This window comes from Poecile atricapillus, chromosome 1 (genome assembly GCF_030490865.1).
Source record: "Poecile atricapillus isolate bPoeAtr1 chromosome 1, bPoeAtr1.hap1, whole genome shotgun sequence".
NCBI classification, from domain to species: Eukaryota; Metazoa; Chordata; class Aves; order Passeriformes; family Paridae; genus Poecile; species Poecile atricapillus.
In genome coordinates, this window is record NC_081249.1 from 154543494 (window position 1) to 154563400 (window position 19907).

A 19907-nucleotide genomic window follows, 5' to 3' on the forward strand; every position below is an offset into this window, starting at 1 on the left:
GATTTACATTTTTTTCATGATGTGCCTTGGCATAAAATTACAATTTTCCAATTTCCCTTCTAAATTGAGCATCTCATGGCCACAGGTACTCTCCTTAATAAAGCAATAAGCTGCATTGATGCTGCATGACCTCTTTAACTGATTTGATAGAACATTCACATCACACTGAGTTTTAGCAGCAGATGAGCACCTAAGTTTGTGTTTAAAATGCTTGCCTAAAGCATTTTCATCTTCCACCTCTATGAAAAAAGAAAAGTGATAATCTATGAGATAAGGGACCAATTCACTGGAATCTGTATTTAAAGGAATTCCCAGGTGTATCAACATATTGTGAACACTGATGATGAAGTGTTGCTACGAGACAACATGAGCATGCATGCTTAATACGGACAGATGGCAAAGACTACATTTTAATCAAGATCAAAACAAAATAAAACAAGCAGTTTTTCTACGCTGAACACCAAGTATTTAATATATTTGCAGCCTAGGATGGAAGATTTTACTCAACACACAGTTCTGTAGCTCCAATTATTTTCTGTAGCCTATTGCATCCGTGTCAGTTCTACCAGAAATCCCTTTACCAAAACTTTATTGAAGAAAACCATATTTCACAATTACCTTTTTCTCTACCTCTTTTTTCCTCTCCTTACCACTGTTTACATACCCAGGAACATTCTGTGCACTGCCACCTCTCTTCCTCTCCCCCAGCTGCTACCCTGCATTCTGACTTTGGTTATCTCCCATTTCTGCTTTACTGCCAACAGCCTCCCCCAACCCTCCTTGCTGTGCTGACATCATCCCACTTCCTCCAGTGTGGCACATCACAGCTGAAGCAGGAAGCCCTGCAGAACTCTGTCCCATACTACACCTCAACTCTAATGTTAATGCATATCATTGTTACGAATGTAGTATAGCAGTAATTTACTTTGCAAGACTAAGACCCTTTACAGCAAATTAATTCTTAAGTCAAAGGACTGCACAAGAGGTCAAGTGGAACAAAAAGGAAACAAAAAAATAGTATTAGAAAATACAACTGACTCCTCGCAAAATCTGTTTTCAGGCATTTTTTCTTGTGTTGCCAGAAACAGATTTAGCATGTGAAGTAAAGGAGGAAGAGACATCCTGCTCTGCTTTCAATACCAAATCATAAATGCACAAGGATATTTTACTATCTCATCTTTACTACCTTTACCTTTAATTTGCTTCACTCTAATGAGAATTGTGCATAATTTCAGGAATGAAGATTATTCATAACATCTCTGCACATAAAGATTTGGCTTCACATTCTGAAATAACAGTTCATGTTTCACTGCTCTGCTGCCTAGGTTTTCGGTATTTGGTTATAAATATTTCAGGTATTTTTTACTATATCGAATTTCCCAGCTGAATTAAGAAACGTACTCAGCAACTGTCTCTTATACCTGGAGTTCTACTTGTCTGTTTTACTGCTCTTCTCAGCACTATTATTACCTTGTCCTTGTTTTTGAACAAGGCCTTCTCTTAACTCTGCTACCCATTGTTGGTATTCTCCCTGGCCTGATTTTCAATTGTCTGGCTGGAGTGTCTTCTACTCTTTTGACTCCCAATGCACATATACAACATGGACTAACAGCACAATCTTTGTTTTATTAAGTATTTTGTGGCAGTGAACTCAGATGCATCTCACCATTTAAACCTGTGTTGTTATTACAGGATTTGAAGCTTGAGGCTAAAAACACACTTACAGTTTTGTAGGCAGATAACTTGGTGAGTCATCTTTACTCCGAATGAGTTCATTGCATTTGTCAATTGTTTGGTAAACAGAAAAAGTGTCTCCAGTGCTATAAAGTACAGCTAAATTCTTGGCAAGAAGCCGTCTGGTAGGAGGTCCTGGTGAATTGTTTAATAAAGAAGTCAATTGTTCAACCAGTTTCTTCTGGTTTTCCCTTATATCAGCCTGGAAATAAAATCAGTAACCAGTTAAAGGTCAGTTACATTTAAAAGTTAATTTACATTAATTATCTGTAACTATCTTTACTTTTCATTATTACTATTCTTACAATGACATTCTGAACTACAAATGAACATTTTATTGCATTTTTATACTTAATGAAAAGACTTTTCAAGGATCTGATTATTTTATTCTTCTTAAAAAACCCAACAATTTTTTCAGAGCACAATCATTGCTAGTAGCATTTCAAGTGTATTTTCCCTGTGGCATGTCTATACTTAAACCTTTCTCAAACACAGCTGCCTTTTCTTTCTTTTTTTATGTCTGCATTAAAATAAAAGAATTCATAGATATATAGTAAATTTAGTAGCAAAGAAGAACTCTGAGGAAGAAGCTGAGTTTCAACTTGAGCATTAGAAAAGAAAGAGCTTCCCTTAAAACAATTATCCAGTCTTATGTAATTTTTTAAATACCCTTATAAAAAAGAACCTGGCACCATTTTTCATTTACATATTTTCATCACAAATAACAACATTTAAATAGCTCAAAACATGTCTACATAACCTACTTAATATATACCAAACAGCGAATCAAACAATTGGAGAGTTGACTGGAAACAGATCTTCTATCATTTGACTAGGAAAAGTTTATAAAAACAACAAAGAGAAAGATGATACATTCCTGCTTGGTAGAGAAACATTAAATAATTGTGCAACACTAGGTGGAAGCATTACTGACATTCTTCATAATGGGGCTGCAAAATCTTGCGGTAATAATAGGAGTTAAAAAATAATTAAAATTCCCTTCATTGGACAAGTGGCTCTGTCACTAGAAGGGCTGTGACCAAGAACTTAGAACATTTAGAAACCTGCTCCTAACACTGAATATACTTTTACTCCTTGTACATAAAAGACATGAGGTAAATAACATTGCATACTGCTCTTTGATTTTACACAAAATAACAGAAAGACAGGCTTTTCTTCTCAAGTCTCGTTACACTTACTCTGCTAGTCACTGGTAAAAGTTTTTCCAGAAACTGTAACCATTCAAAAATGAACTCTGCTTTTTGAAATTCACCAAGCTGGTTATACGCTTCTTCATTAAGTAGTAAACTGTGAGCTAACTCCATTCCTTGAAATTTTCCTCAAATCTCCCAACAGTGCAGAATGGAAAAAAAAAAAAAAAAAAAAAAAATCCAACAAACTACCAAAACTATATTAATCAATTTTCTTCTTCATTAGTATCTGGCAAATCAGAAGTTTGAACATCTAAACAGAAAGAAAAAAAAAAGTTAATAAAAAGTCAACAATCATATCATATATAATATTCACACTTGACCTACTAAAAAGAAAATTTCAAAGGAAAGCCTAATATAAAGAGAAAATTATAGCAGTTTTATTTAGATGTCCTTAGTAATACTAAAAGTTTTTGAAAATGAGATAATGATATTGATATAATATGGCAGCTGCAGTTAAATATACTTCCAAATATATCAGGACTGATTTTCCTTCACCTTGTTTTGCAAGAAGTGAGGTTTTCTAGTCCTTAATCATTTACCTGAAAGTAATGACCAACTGACCTTCAACATAATGATTTTGTTATCAAGAACAAAGTGCAGCAAAAGCTGTAACCAACAATTAACAAACTCCTGTTAATTATATTCACAAATATAAATGCTGACAGATTATTCAAACACCTTAGGTATTCCCAATGCCAAGCAAGGCATAAAAAGCCCCCAGAATTTCATTGCTGAGCAAACCTCTAATGATCTCTTTTGGAAAAAAAAACCAAACAACCCAAACCTGAAAAGATTGTTTCAAAAGACAAAGTTCAAAAGAAGTTATGTTTTACTTATGTTTCTCTGACTATTTTGGGAATTTCCACATTGTGGATAAGCAAACCAAGATGGAAAATACTTTTAATGATATCTTCCCCCCAATATCTAAATGCCATATAGCTTCAAAATAAAGAATATAATATTCTGTAGGTTTCACAAAGAAAAACAGTCAGGGAGATTCTGGTAAACTGTCAACCATATTTTAAACTCCCATGCAAGTTATCCTTTTCAGAGGTCACCAAGACTGCTGAACGCAGTTTTTCTTATGCAGTAACAATATTACAGTGTAAAATGATCCCTCAAATAGTAGATGTGAAATATAAAGCCTTGGTAAATAATTCAGTACTCAGGTTGTCATCAAACACAGAGCAGAAGGTTACCTTTACCACTTTCTACACATTTTTATGCAAAATTAACTCACAAAAAAATATTAGCCACATGTATAAGTTACTATGATGAACTGTCACTTCAAATCTACCTGAAATACCAAGCAGCTTGACAAGGCATCACACTAGAAAACAACAAGCAGATCTAAATACACATAGTATAATGTGCTACGTAAAAAAAGTAGGATTAAGTGTAGAGTTTCATCACTGCTCAGCATGAAAATTACATGTATAGGTCACAAATGCTCCTTTTTTCCCCTCACCCAAGGCCTGTTCTAATGTCTACCATCTCTAAACCACCTACTACCCCAGTGACTTATCCAATTTACATACCCATCTCAGGATTACAACTCACAGTTGTTTTCCCTAACTGAAAAGATCACAGTTTGTTGCCAGACATCGGCATTTAACTTACCTAGCAGATAATTTCTCCTCATTATAAAAACTGTCTCTCTGCTGCTCCAGGCTTTTGGATAAAGGATGTTAAGAATTCAAATTTCTAGGAAAATAATTAATACAAAGATCATTGTTAGGAATGAAAGCACATAAGATACAAGTGTTTCTACAGAAAACAAGAATTCTGAAGTCTTGCAATACCAACAATGTTTATTAAGTAATAGCTCACCCAAAAAAGACTGGACCTCCATGAATATTATTAGCTCTTTTTATGCTACATTTAAATTTGGCAGACCTACTATATACACCATACAACTGGGTGTATTTAACTACTGAAATCACCTTTCTCATTTCTGTTTTGTTAACACAGTTTAATTCTAAACCAGTAAAAAGTAAGTTCAAACAGCATCATAACCATAATAATTTTCTAGAAAGATTATCCAACAACAAGCAGAACTGGCAAAGGTGATTCAACTGTTCTGAAAAATTAATGTACAACACTACCAATACAAGACACGAGGATTATCAATCCATTCTCCTAGCCTCCAGATACAGTTTTAATATTAGAATTTACGGGCAAAAACATTTCCTTTCAAAACTCATTCAACTTGAACTTATTCTCGTAGGACATGAAATACAGGTTGCACGTTATTTTAAAAGCATTAATTTTTCAACCACTCTTCAAAAGACTGATGTTGAAAACAAATAAAAAGTACATGTAGATATCAGAGTAATCCAACTTCTTTTTGCCTGTTCAGCCTCCTGAAGAACAGGTTCAAGATAACCTTCCCTTCAAAAGGGATTGTTACCAAGAGGATGAAGACAAATTCTTTACTTCATAATTAAAACAAGGAAGCTTCCCTCTTGATAAAGAAACAAAAAATATTTCCACTGTAAGGATTATCAGCCACTGGGACTGATGTTGAGAATTGCAGCACCTGCACCCCCTCAGGGGTTTCTAACACTTGACTGGACAAAGCCCTAAGCAACACCATCTCAAGTTATTATTGTAACTTTTTTCTGAATGAAGCATTTCTATTGTATAAACACACATTTGCAAAACCAATATAAATATATTTATTTGTTTTTAGTCTAAATTAAAGAAAGAAAAAATGTCCTACTGTAGTTGCTGATGTTTATAATGAACACCTGCTAACATGGCCAGAAACACTAGCACTTCTCAAAGAAAAGACTATTAGGACTGAATTACAAAGGCTGACTGTTTATTATGCAAGAATTAGTTTTGTAGAAATAGAACTGTCTATGCAGAGAAAACAAAAAAAAAGAATCCCAGACCTGATCTTTCCACTGCTGATCAACAAGCAAACCTCGATTCCACAAACCTGTACAGAAAGCAGCATCCTCCCTACCTTACACAAAAAACTCATTCCAAACACTTATTGAGGTTCCCTTCAATAAGCTGTAAGCCTGCACACCAGGGATACTTATGAAGTTTCAAAAGTAGTGATAAAAGAAGGGCACATGCATACAAACTTGGGAGAAGCAGGGCAAGAATGTAGGGCATCAAGTTCTCCTGCAGCATGCTGGTTTTGCAGAGAACAGAGCAAAAAGGCACAGTGCTTGCTCACAGCGCAAAGCTGAACACAAGCACAGAACTTGGAGACTAGCTGCATTTTATAACAATAAATATGTCCTTGTTATGTATACAAGACGTTTCTAGGCAATTTCTAAGTGCAGAAGAAACCATCAAACCCAAAGCAACACCGTGCAGACACGGGGGGGACTCTGCTCTAATTGGAGGCGTGGCACAGCCACTCTCTGGGCTGGTCAAGCACCAGGAAAGAGTGGATGTTCTCTCAGCAGCTGGAGCTCCTTGGCCATCATCAGCACCAGTAAACCAATGCAAGTACAACCCAAGCATGTAAAGATGCACTTCTATTTACAAGAGACCCACGTTTAGAAATGCTGAATTATTTGCTAGTGCTTTTCTCCTGGTGTTATAATTTTTATACTTCTCAATATGAAAAAGAAATCTGGGAAAAAAATGTGAAATTTAATTGAGATGTATACTATGCCATCAGCCAAAATTAGAAGACATACATGCCTGATGAAATCTTCATTTGCCAACCAACATGATGCACCACTCTTCTGGTTTTGTCTTTAGGTAACTGAAGCAATTACAAGAACTGCTTTCCCATCAGTACTACAAGAACAGATCAATCAAAAAACTCTCTTTTTTCTTCCTGTGAGCTAAGTTTATTTAACATTTACACTATGCTACAAAACTGGCACAAATGTTTACTGACCAAGGCAGAAGTTGTTCCTACTTACTACTTAAAAATGTTTTTTGATTTATCAACTGCCAATTTGACAAGCAGGATTGTTTAAGACTGGTCAGAAAAGAGCTCAGAAAAGCTCTTGGAGCAAGCACTAGATGGAATGTCACCCTGTAAATTGAAAGGAATACAGGGTACATCAAAAGGCACATTAAAAGGCAACAGCAATCGTATTTTTGAAGTTTCTGACAAACCACTTTGAGAAAAAAGGGATATGAAGTCTTAATTTAAAAGGTGACTTATCCACGGTAAGACTGATCTGAGTAGCTGTGTTTAGCAACTGTCTTTCAAATATGAGAACCAATAGACCACCCATGATAAAGTTGTAACAGAGTAAAAAACCTAAATAGATCTGTTATGTGGATCAAGCTCATTCCAAGCTACAGGTAATCTCCTCAGGCTTTAAAAGATGAGGGAAGCAGACAATAGACTGTTGTATTATCTTTCACATGGAAGTCTAAGTCAAAAATTATAACATCACCAATGAAAAAGCTATGAGCAATAATGGCAATTTAATGAATTTCACTCCTCTTCTTCCTTCCAACTCTTGGCATATTTTGCTTATGCATAAAAATAAGGAGTACCTAAAAAAAGTAATCTGCAATAAAGCAGACTCCTAACTGATCCCTCACTAAAAAATCAGCCTTAGAATTAGGGCTCATTATTTTAATGAAGATCGACACAAGTAATGGAAACTACCACACAGACCAAGTTCATACTTATGAATTCACTTGCTTTTAAAACTTTTCACATTTAATCTCTGTTCCAACAGTTTGCCTCTCTTTGCCACAAACAAGTGCTGCTCAAACAGAAATCTGATCAACCTCAGTTCTCTGAGCATGATGCTCAGGCGAGGATCTAATGCACAATCTAAATGAGGGTCTAAGTTCTTTACACCTACTTTGTAGCGAAGAACATAAAGTGCCACTTAACTTACCTTAATAATAATTATTTATATTTTTTTAATTTCAAAAGTATTAGCATAATTCTGCAGTAAATCTGATATAATAAACCTGTGGGTTCAATTTTGTACCAATGACTAATCTAGTAGAGACACAACTGCATATTATTCCTCTAAGTAACTGCTGTTACTCATTGACAGTAATGAGTAACAGTAAAAAAAGAATAATGAATAATAGTAATGATTAAGATGAAAAATGACCAGTAATAGTAACAACCAGTGTTTTCATAACAGCTGTCATTGGGCTGACTACACAATCAATGCCATAACCATCCCACTGCTGAAAAACAGAGCTGAAGCACATTTGCTAGCTTCAAGATGACCCTCACTGCACCGCTGTTGTATTTTAACTGACTTCAAATCCACACTCTTTTCTTCAGAAAGCAAGATTTATTATCATCTGCCTAACGAGTGAACCAATTCGTTTAAGAGAAAGCCTTCCAGCCTGACACGTTTAATTCCAGCCATTAACAGCTGAGATCAATGGTACTCCTGCAGCACTGTTTAAAAGTTTAATGGGATGATCGTTAGCAGTGCATCTGAGCTGACTGCATGGATGCACACATCGATGCTCCAACCTTTGCTACACCCCTGCACGTACCTGTTTAGTGCCTTCCAAACATAAACAAAACTCCTGCCCAGCTCCCCTGGACTTGCTTCTGAGAAGAGAAACTGAGTATGATGGTCTTTGCCAGCTGGGAGGAAAAACCTTAAAGCACCAGCCAAATACAGCTACTAATGAATGAAACACAGACCAAAATCCAACAGTTACACGGTACTGTTTATGCTAGCAGACAAAAATAAAGAGGCCCTCAGGTCTGGAGAAGGCAAAAAGTGCAGGTTCAAATTCCAGCAACTTCCAATGGGAGAAATGACTGCCCAGGAAATTTATAGCACACACAGAAGTAATCTGATTTAAATAAACAACAATTACAGAATCTCAGCAATTGCATAACGAATAAAAAAGAACTAAAATTTCAGCTTAAATGAGTTTGTAGTATAGACACTGCAAATATATCAGAATGGAAATATTCAACAGATAAATATGTTTATAATTACTGGAAGGACAGAGCAGCTTTTGTTCGCTTACTGACTTCTGCAAACTATAACCAACTAATTCACAGAAGCAAAGTCTGCCTCAAAATCCTCAGTTAGAGAAGGTAAAGCTAAATAGAAGCATCAGTGCAAATTAATCAGTACTTCCACATCCTTTTGTGGCAGGATCCCCATCAGTCAGGCAACTTATACCTTTTTTCTATATACACAAGCTTTAAATTTTTGCTCCACAGAGGTACACGAAGCAAGAGCAGTTAACTGCTGGTCCCAACGTAACAGTGACCCCTCTGTACATATTTTTTGTTCACTAGTGCTTATCACTCTTGGTCTTTCATTCAACCAAAAAATAAAAGAGCTGGGAATTTCATGTGCCCTTTTACTGCTTTCTTGTATGTATTTTCAAAGGAACATATGAGCAAATGAAGGACATTTCAGCACCAAGACAAGAAGAAGAGAGGGGAGGAAGGGACAAAGAGAAAGTTAACTCTCCTGAGAACGGTTTCTTTAGCAGAAACACTGGTTTGTTTGACTGATTAAATACTTCATGAAGCAGTTTAAGAACAACTTACGATACCAGAGCCCAGTCCTTCAATGCATACACACACATACCTGAGTTTGTCACTGATTGGTCTCATCAATTTGAGCCAAATTACCCTTGGCATCAAACTGACAAGTGCTTTTCATCCAAAATTAATAGAGAGCCATAAAAAATGCAGGTATTTTGCAGTGTTATGTTACATTGGTCAGCAGTAGAGAAATATGAAGCCAAGCAGAAAAGACGGGACCAAGAGGAACATTTGACAGCAGTTTTCAAGAACAAGACACATGAGAAAGTCACCACAAGACCACAACTCAGAGCACACGGAAAAGAAAACCAGGCCACAGAGGAGAAGATCCAAAACTTTGAGGCTTTTAAATCAAGCAGAACTATAACTCTTAATATCAAATTTTGAGTGCATTAGCATGTGAAAAACACAGCAAATAAGTCTCATGGTTAGTATAGTTAGTACTCTCATGAGTACTCGTATGCCTTATTGTATATTCTATGCTACAGTGGGATTCAGCTTTCCTCACAAATCTTCCTTTTAAAATAAAAATATGTACACATTTGCATCACATGCTTATCCCAAACAGCAAAAAGCAATGAAGAATCTGTCTGACTATGAGTAACAAAAAATAACAGATGATTGCAGAACCACTTCCCCTAATTACTGCTGAAGATTTCAGACTAGGACAACTTCCGCTTACATCATATTTTTGTATGCAATTATTCTGCATAGAAACACAACTCTGAAATCATAGATGTTGAAACAAGACACTTTTCTTTCAGTCTTTCCTCGTAATAGTGCTCTGGATGAAGACTGCCACATCTGAAGATTTTCACAGAAATGCTATGTGTCTATTATCTCACTGAAAATTTGGTAGCATTTATGCAGGGACTTGTTAAAGACGTAATCCAAGTACATCTTCATATACTGCATGCTCCACATATGTAGGTCTTACAGGGTTCCCACAGTGTTTCAGGCTCTACTAAAAAACAAATATCATGCAGCCCAAACAGAATTCTTGTTAACTTCTAAGCTACTTCCATTTGTGTTGCAAAACAAAGGGCTTGTATTTTGATGTTTTGTGAACAATGATGCTCACACAAAGTACTTGTTTACTCCCACAGGAACAGTTCCAAATGACTGGTTTTCCTACCGAAATGCTTATCCAATGTTATTGATTTCCAAGTTTTGGAGGAATTACCCTATATCTGAAAGTGCAATAAAGCTTAAAGGCAACAAAGACCCATGTGAAATCTATCAGAACCTTTGCACTGGGCTTCCTGGTTTTAAGAATATTCACTCAAAGAATGTGACCACCCACAATCCTCACACATAGCAGTGACATTGAAAAGAACTACGACACAATATACATTTGCTGAAGTGTGAAAGAAACAACAAGACAATGTCTTCTAGGAATGCTGAATGATTTCTGTGAAGTTTTGAGGACAAAGCTTGACATAATTAGAGAAAAAAAAAAATACCCTGAACAAAGTGCCTGAAAATGCAATAGCTGTTTTAGCAATGCAAAATATTAAAGATTTAAAAAAAAAATAAAAATCGGAAGACATTCATTCATTGTGTTAAAAAGTCCATACACTTCGCTTTCATGTTTCTTATTATCACTCTAATTTTTATCTCCACATGAGAATTATTCCAGGAAACCAAGAAAGAGCAACATTCAGTTACAGAGAAATATAAACAGCCATTTCCTGGGCTCCACAGCGGGCACTACTGGCACACTCTGTCCTCACAGCTCTTCAATATTATTTAGGTAAATTTCTTAAAGTTTCAGTCAAAAGATAAATTTAGTTCCATTATAGGGATCTCAGAATGTTATTTTGTTTACAGTCAACCAGGCAAACTGCATATAAATAATTAACCAACCTTCTAATAGTCAGAAAACCAGTATCATATCTGATACTGACAAAGTGAGTTTCAAACATTTTCTTTTTCCCCAAAACTGGACTAAGTAAATTTCAAAAAGCAGTAACTAGCTTCAGTCTGAATAAAAATGCATAGAACGCTTTGGGTTTATTTCTTTGCAGATTTGAAACCTGGTCTTTCAAAGCAAGACAAGGGCATGAAAACCACAGAAGTATAAACATCCACCTACTAACAATAATAAATAACAATTTCAATATATGTCTGAACATAGCTTTAGTCCTGATAATGTTGTAAATGACACTGTTTATCTAATATAGACAAAATATTCCAAACTAAGTATGCTGACAGGGTGGGATTTGTTGTTTATTTTGTTTGTTTTTCTTTTGTCACAATGACAAAAGTTTCAGGAAATTAAATTATCTGTTAAAATGTTAAATTGACTTAGAGTAAATTTACCTACTTAGAGAGTAGGTGATATATATATATGGAAATGGATATCCATACACATATATATGCATATATGTATATGGATTATCCAAAAAGTGGGTTGATTTTAGCTACCAATTTTCCGTTAAGATAAATGCTGAATCCAGTCTAGCTTAACATTAAATTAAGCCACAGGGAAATGTTGTTGAATATATACTGAAATCCAGAAAAAGATACATATTTTTTCTGAAAATCACTATAGCTTTTACTATTATTAGACTTCAACTGCACTGAAACACCGACACAGAAATTTAGCAGCAGCAGAAGCCCTCACAGATGCAAACTCTGCAGGAGACTTGTTTGGCAGATCAGAGATCACTATCCGGGCACAAACTACTGACACACCTCACTGCAATGGTTCATTCTCTAGCTATTTTACGTGGCTGCTTCCCAAAGAAAACTCCAAAACAGCTCAAAAAATGTAACTGCCTAGAGTTTTCAAGCCTTTTTGGTCTGCCATGTAGATATAGATACACTGCATGTCTTTTTAAAGGTTCTGCTACCTGAACCCAGTAAAAGCCATACAGGCTGAATAGAAAAAACATCCTGCAATCTGAAAATGTTTTTGTAAGAAGATGTTTCTAATCTCCTGCCTCATTAGGGTGTTCTGAATCTTAAAACAGAAGATCACCCTGCACTGATTAATAGTTTTTGAAGTGTAGGCATACAACATCATGAACCAGTCAGTAAGTCAGATATTTTACTGACTACAAAAGCAATCCTATGCTCAGTAATCAAGCACAAGTTCTCAATGTTTGGCTAGACTTAGTGTAACAGTAAACTGGTTTCCTCCCGCCTACCTCCTCTTCATTGTGTCAAACCATCAGGAACAGAAACCCAAGCTCCATTCATCACACAACCAGAAGCAATCTATCTTCTACATCTCAACAGTTATTTCATATGTGAATTGAGACTATTACCTATCCTGTAGCAAAACACTAAAGCATACAATATAGCTTGACTATTTCTGAAGACAGGGAAAATAGCTCTAGCATGTGAGACTAAAATACACGTACAGTTCATGGTCACAACTGCAAACACCTAATCCTACTAAATCAAACACCACAAAGAAAGAATCATTACAATTAATGAATCCAAAATTCAAAAGATATCAAGTTTCACTTACAGAAACACAGAAGTGGACTCAACTTTTATCTGCCTTTCTCATCTTCTATCATCCTTCCACCCATATCTCAATAAACTTTACTCTTAACTAAATTTACAAAACCTATTACTCTTTCCCACATTAAAATATGTCAACACTAACGCAACTTCACACGTTTTACGTCCCTGTGCAAGGTTTTTACCAGTTATGTGGTGTAAACTCAGTCATCGTCCTATCCAGACAACCAGGAATTCAAAAGCTTACGATAGCATTGCCAGATATCAGAATGTCCAATATTGCTACCCCTCCCCAAATATTCTTAATTACCAAGGTTTATAAGAAAATATAAAACCGGACCCCCAAATCATGGAACCTCGGTGCAAACGAAAGCCGAACGCCTGCCGGCAGCCTCGGGATCCGTCTCTCCCGGCACCAGGCGAACACGGGCTGTCGCCCAGCCCGCGCAGGGGGGCTCGGCCGCCGCTCCCGTCCCACCCGGGCGGCTCCCGGCCTGCGCCCATGCCCTCCCTCACGGGGCCGAGACCTGCCCCGCGGAACGGGACACCACGGCACGGCACGGGCTGCAGGAGCCCGGGAGCCGCCCGGCCGCCGGCTTTAGAGCTGTCTGTGTGTGTGTCACCCACCGACCCGCCTGCCGGCTCCGGGGGTGATCCAGCACTTTTCGGGCGCAGGCCTCGGGCAAGCACAGCCCCGCAGGACTCCCAGCTCCGCTCGGCCCTGCTGCCGCTTCAGAGAGCCCCTGCTGCCCCTGGCCTCCCTCAGCCCGCGGTACCTGCCGGCCGCCGCGCTCCCGCGCCGCTCTGCGGGCTCGGCCCCGTCAGCCCGCCCGCCCTCCTCCGGCGCGGGGGCGCGGCGGGTCCTGCGCCCGAGCTGCCGCCGCCCGCCGGCGGGGAGGGGGGAGGAAAGGCAGGAGGAGGAGTATGAGGGCGACTCCGGTGCTCAGGACTGTGCAATCGGGCCCGGAGCCATCGAGCGCCCGCGGCGGGCGGGAGCGGCCCGGGGAGCGCGCAGCCCGGGGCGAGGTGTGGCGGTGCCGGAGGGGACAGAGTCACCGCCTCGGGGGCGCTCCGAGGCTCCGCAGCCTCCGCGGCGATGAGCGGCTCTGCGCTAGGGGGGTTCAGCCGGGGGCTCGCGCTCAACGCTGCCCCACCAAAAACAGCAACAAAAGATCCCTCTTGGTGATGCTTTGGGGAGGTAGGGCAGCTGGCGCTGCTGGGATTTGTACCTGGCTGTGATCAGCTTCTGCCATGGCTTCTGATTACCACTCCACCCCTAAGGCATCCACGTCCGTACTTCCCTGGGAGGGCCCCTGGGCGCTGCACAGTAACAGGACAGTAACAGGAACACGCCCTCTATAATAAGCGTTTGTCAAACCAAACGTTTGCAAAAGTTGTTACTCCCGGGTTTCATCAGTGTAAGCTGTGATCCCAAATCGGTATGGAATCCCAAGTCAAGGAGTAATTCTGCGTCTTACAGACAAGGTCAGCTTAAACTCCTCCAGGAATTTCACCTCATTTCTCCTACTACATAGGTGGTATAGCTGGAGGACGTTGCTTTGTCTCTGGGAATTACTTCCACCCTTCCAAATTTTCATTAGCAAACTCACTGGTCATGAGAAAATATCCATTGTAGATATTTTCTTTAATGTGTTCTGTGATCAGTTTAAGTTCTCTCTTAATAAGAGGAAAGTATTTTTTTTTTTTTTTTGTTTTAAAATAAACAAACTATAATCTTATTGCAGTTTTCCAGCTGATGCCTAGCGATGTTTGGAATCCAGGACCCAGAATTCTCTCCATAAGCCTGTGTTTTCTGGGACTATCTTCTTTTAATTTGTGCAAACAGAATCTTGGAATCATTAAGACTGGAAAAGACCTGTAAGATTGAGTCCAGCCTTTGAATGATCACCACAATGTCAACTAAGCCATAGCACTAAGCACAGTGTCTAGACATTTCTTGAACACTTCCAGAGATGGTGACCCAGCCTCCTCCCTGAACAGACCATTCCAATGTTTAATGACCTTTATCCATAAAGAAATTCTTCCTGGTTCAGCCTGAACCTCCCCTGGCACAGCTTGAGGCCATGTCCTCTTGTACTTTCACTGGTTTTCTGGGAGAAGAGGCCGATCCCCACCCGGCTCCAGCCTCCCTCCAGGCAGTTGTAGAGAGGGAACCCTTGTGGTGAGGGAATAATGCCTGGCACACAAACCATAGGAGCAGAAATTGTGTCTAAACCTTGCATAAGCTTGTACATGTGACTTTACTTAGGTTCAATATGTAAAGTTTACATGCAGGGGATCCTCTGTGAACATCTGTACTCAGTTATGCAGATAATATTTCTGAGAAATATTTCAAAGAGCACATGCAGGGCTGCCTGATTACATTGTGCTGTAGATGCCCGAACACCAGGCTTTGTTACCATATATGGACACTGGCTTCATTTTTACTAAACTGACTGTGATAAAAAAACATGAGCACTGATGCAATGACCTTTTGAAAAAAAATTCTGGCAATGGATGTGGTAATGAAGAATATGCCTCACACCTGAAGCGGGAAATTATTTACATTTTATGTTTCATGGAAATCAACTCCATAAACTCAAAGTGATGTAAAGGTGTTAATCTTTTTTCAAAAATCACATACATTCCCAGGAAAGAATTATTTGCTAAGTTAACCTCATTTTGACCAGGAGCTGAATTGTACAGTGATTTGCAATTAACTTGTGAGAAGGGTCAGCTGAACAATTTATATTCAAAGACTGTTTTGTTATGACTTTTTCCATAAGGAACTCCAGAAAAACAAGGGCTGACAGAAACTCCTGTCAATATTTGTGAAGGATTGATCATGTTCAGTTGAACTCAGGAGCAAATAAACAACCCCAATTCTACAATAATTTTTGGAAGATTATTACTGTTATTATCATTATTATGCCTATTATTCACTCTGTTATGGTAGCAGGCAAAGACCCACTCCAAATTAGTATCTCATAATGCTGAGTGTTACATGAACACAGGACAAGACAAAACATCATTCATTAAGAAGTAAAGACTTGCTCAGTTTTTCCCAAGAATTATCTTGCCCAGCCCCCCAGGACACATGATATCAGATCTAAGTAATGCTTTGTTAATGCTAAAATGATATGAATCAAGTGGAATAACGAGGCATACTGATGCAGGATGCTCCTTCCATTTCTGGGTACATCAGCTTTAGGGTTGCTTTGTGCCAACAGTGCTTACATAAAGGTAAGAGTCTGTCTTCATTGGATTTATAGCTAACCTTGATTTTTACTATTATTTTTCCCTAAATTGGTCAACAGACTGTTAACCATGCACTGATTCAAATTAGCATCTACTTTAGAAGTTATGCATGCCATTTTTATTTTTCCCCTTTTCAATGTGAATTTTTTTTTTTAAAGTTGTGCAAATTTATAGTAATTTGCTCTAAAACAGAAAAAATAGGACAATTAGATGCATTCACCATGCATTAATTAAATTTTTCCTTTCCCCATTAGTCCTGACTGTGCTTCAATAACAAATTAATAAAATAAGCAACTGGCAAACAATTGAAATGCTCAAACCTACTGATCAGTCTTCTCATTAGTCTATTTTGGTAAAATGGGTTGACTGATTTAGAGCATGAGTCAGTTCTGCCATACAAATTCCAGACATAGTAGAATATCTATACAGTCATATTTGCCTCTGAGCTAAATATTTTCATTCTTTCAGCTTTATAATCCTCAGTGACTCTAGAGGAAGAAAAAAGAATGTATGCCTTTGAATTCTGTGGGACTGTCCACACATGAGTATGAATCACAGGACCAGTGGCCTGATTTGAATCAAATGTTACATCACCAGATAATTACACGGCAAAAAAAAACCAAATTCCATTATATTTTGAAGTCATTAAGAAGGGATGTCTTTAAATTAAGTATAAGATTAACCATTTACTTTTACTTTCTGGAGGCATTTAGAACCCAATACATTTTGTACTGTCCTAGCTTTTGCAATGCTTTAAGTACCAACCTTCTTTTTTTACACATTGAATATCAAAAATTATGTATACATTATACTTTATATATATATTTATGCTACCATGCTGCTAGGCTTCTTTTTATTCCCAGCACAGTTCCTTTTTGTACTATCACAAAATCCAAGACCTGAATTCCTACCAAGCAATTACACAATCCTGCTGATATTTTAAATCCTAAAATGCAAATGTAAGTATTATGCAGGCCTAGATAATGTTAGATACAGCTACCAAAATGGAAGGGGGAAATAAGAAAGATCTAGGGATGGGTTGCCAGCTAAATACAAAGGCGTCCCAAAAACATTTTACACTCAGTGTTAATCCAAAACTTTTATTCCCAGTCTCTTTTCTAATGGAACACATTTAAATAGCATTAAGCTCCTTTCTTGCACATTTTTAACACATACGAGTGTAATGGGGCATCTATTGTGGCACTTATGCCAGTAAATATAATTAAAGGGAATGGAAAGCAATTTTAAATTCAGAGTAATTAAATACATATGAACTAGAACAGAAAGACAGGAATGCCATTTATTTGCTTTCCCCTGCTGTCTGGATCACTCCTATTTTAGAAATACTATGAGGTGTTATTTGTAGTGATACCACACCGTGCACTGAGGTACTCAAAATGCTCAGTGAACATTAGCTTAAGTCACATTGGTGAGGCAGAGGCTAAAGTAGGAGGTAGTGAAAGGCAACTTCCTGTAGCTCCAACAAAGGTGAAGAGAGGTGAAAGCGTACTGCCTTCTAATGGAAAAAGAGGATCAGAGATGATTTTTTGCTTTTAGTGAAAGGGGGAAAACCCAGCGGTTTAAAACCTCTTTTTCCTCTGTTTTCACTCTTTCTTTGTATCACAGATGGAAAAAGTGGAGCAGAAAATTGCTTTGCCCAAAGCCACACACTGGCAGTAATTGAACTAGAAGACAGCATTGGTTTAAATAGAAAATGTGCAATACATTTATAGTATTTGGGCTATTCTAACTGCTGTTTCTTTCTCTTGTCCATATACACTGTTTACTTTTCAGCTGTAATTGCATGGCACTTCTGATAACAAAATCTTTTGGGAATCTCAGGGAGATTCCAAAATTGTGAGTTGCTTTCAAGAAGCTTCAAGAAACAAGGAAGTAATAAATAGGAAATATGAAATTCATCAAACTCTTGAGAGTGTGTCTCAAATTTTGGGTGCTGTTTCCCCAAGAAAAACATGAGGAAGCTCTGCTTTCTGTTCTTGTCCAGCAATTGTGACTCTGATGTTTAGAATAAAGCAGCTAGTGGATCTCCCAGACAATCCAGTCCTGTCCCACTGTGCTGTGCACTACATTAACCAGTGATGGTCATTGTATTGTTCAATGTATGTTCTTAAGAATCAAGACACTGAAAACAAAAATAGATAGCCATTTATTAGATGAGAAATGAGATGCAAAGAATTTAAGAAACAAAGCCAGTCACAATAGTTTGGCAGCAGACCTCAGGTAACGAATGCCTGTGCATTTGTGGAGAGCACTCTAGCCCTCTGTGGCACACTGCTACTCCAGCTTCCAGAGAGAAACAATGTGTTTGAAGGAGATCATGTAGAAGACAGTAATAGAAACCAAAATCAAAAAATGACAGAAGCTTAAAAGATTCACCCTTCCTTCTCCAAAGAAGCCATTTTTATATCAGAGGTAAGATTGAGGTTCAGCAGATCATACTTTTAAATCCAAGTAGATATGGAACATCGTTCTCAAAGAGGAGCTAAGGAGCAGTTGTTGCATTGAGTCACAATGAAGATTTTTTATGGAGCTTTTGTGATAAACAAGATCAGACATCACAGATACATTAAAAGACCTGGTGAAAAGCACCACAAAGGCTGGCTGATATCCAGCAGCCCATCAAGTGGCTGCCATTTTAACATGGGGAAGCAACTGTCTGCAGAAACTGTTATGTGAAAAATCTTGTTATGGCCAAAAAGAAATCCCCTCATTGTTTAGAGTCACATCAAATTTATTTTAATTGCAACCTTAGCGATTTAATCAAAGAATTATTATCAGTCCAAATCTAATTATTGCAGAAAAACAAAGGAAATAAAGAAACTGTATAGAAGGTCTCAATAGTAATAGTACAGTAAAAATTGTTAAGCATGCACTATTTAGTACCTACCCTTACCCCTCTTCCTGGTGTCATGCTTGCCCTTTCACCTCCTCATGGCTTCCACCTGGTAGAGGGAGCACAGTGGACCATCAGCATCTGGAGTCCTGTGCCTGCGGGAGCATGATGTTTATGATTTCTTCTTTCTCTTTTATTTATTTATTTTTTTTTTTTGTAAGTATCTCTCACTTGGGGTTCTTTTTATACATTTTCTAATAAAGTTTTACTCCTTGCTTTTTCTTCACTGGACTGCAGTTACTTTTTTTTTTTTTTTTGTTCATCTTAAGTGTTTTGCTTTTTGTTTATCTCATATACTCATTATTTCTTCTCTTTTTTTATCCCTAAGATAGATACCTATATAGGTAATAAGATATCTATAATAGGCATAATGATGATAATAACAACAATAATCTTCTAGTTTTGCCCAGCTCTAGGTTTGTATTTTTTCAACTGAGCACTGGCAAGTTGCTTATAGTCTTGGAGTCTCCAGTGCCAGCCCCATCTCTTACTATTCCATGCCTCTACTTTACACTGCAGTTGGTGTCTTTGCTTCTCAAAGTTCCTGCTGTTTTAATAGGCCTATATTTCTTTACACTGTAACACTATGTTAGTCATAAATATATAATTCTACACAGAATAAATACTAATTATTAATATCTATATAACAACTGTGGTTATACATAAAAGGAAAACAAATTATCCATAGTCTTCTGTTCTTAGAAAAAAAATTGTTACAGCCAAATCAAATAAAACCAAAGCTCTGAGAAGCCTGGGGAAAGTTCCTGTGACAAACCTCCATCCTGAGCTCTTGGAACACTTGGGACAAGGCCTGTGGACTGTCACTAGAGTA

At 37.9% G+C, this 19907-nt stretch overlaps 1 protein-coding gene across 5 annotated transcripts in view; it reads right to left on the minus strand.

Annotated features, from left to right (window-relative positions):
• Positions 1 to 13800, minus strand: part of HEATR5A (HEAT repeat containing 5A) — a 64766-nt gene extending 50966 nt beyond the window's left edge. For all 5 annotated transcript variants that reach the window (XM_058837706.1, XM_058837694.1, XM_058837701.1 and 2 more), the window contains exons 1-4: positions 13680 to 13800; positions 4569 to 4652; positions 2934 to 3198; positions 1725 to 1936 (exon numbers count right to left, since the gene is read on the minus strand). In XM_058837706.1, coding sequence (XP_058693689.1) covers positions 1725 to 1936; positions 2934 to 3059 — 338 coding nt within the window. In that variant the 5' untranslated portion in view covers positions 3060 to 3198; positions 4569 to 4652; positions 13680 to 13800. The remainder of the gene's footprint in view (positions 1 to 1724; positions 1937 to 2933; positions 3199 to 4568; positions 4653 to 13679) is intronic.
• Positions 13801 to 19907: the final 6107 nt, after the last annotated feature.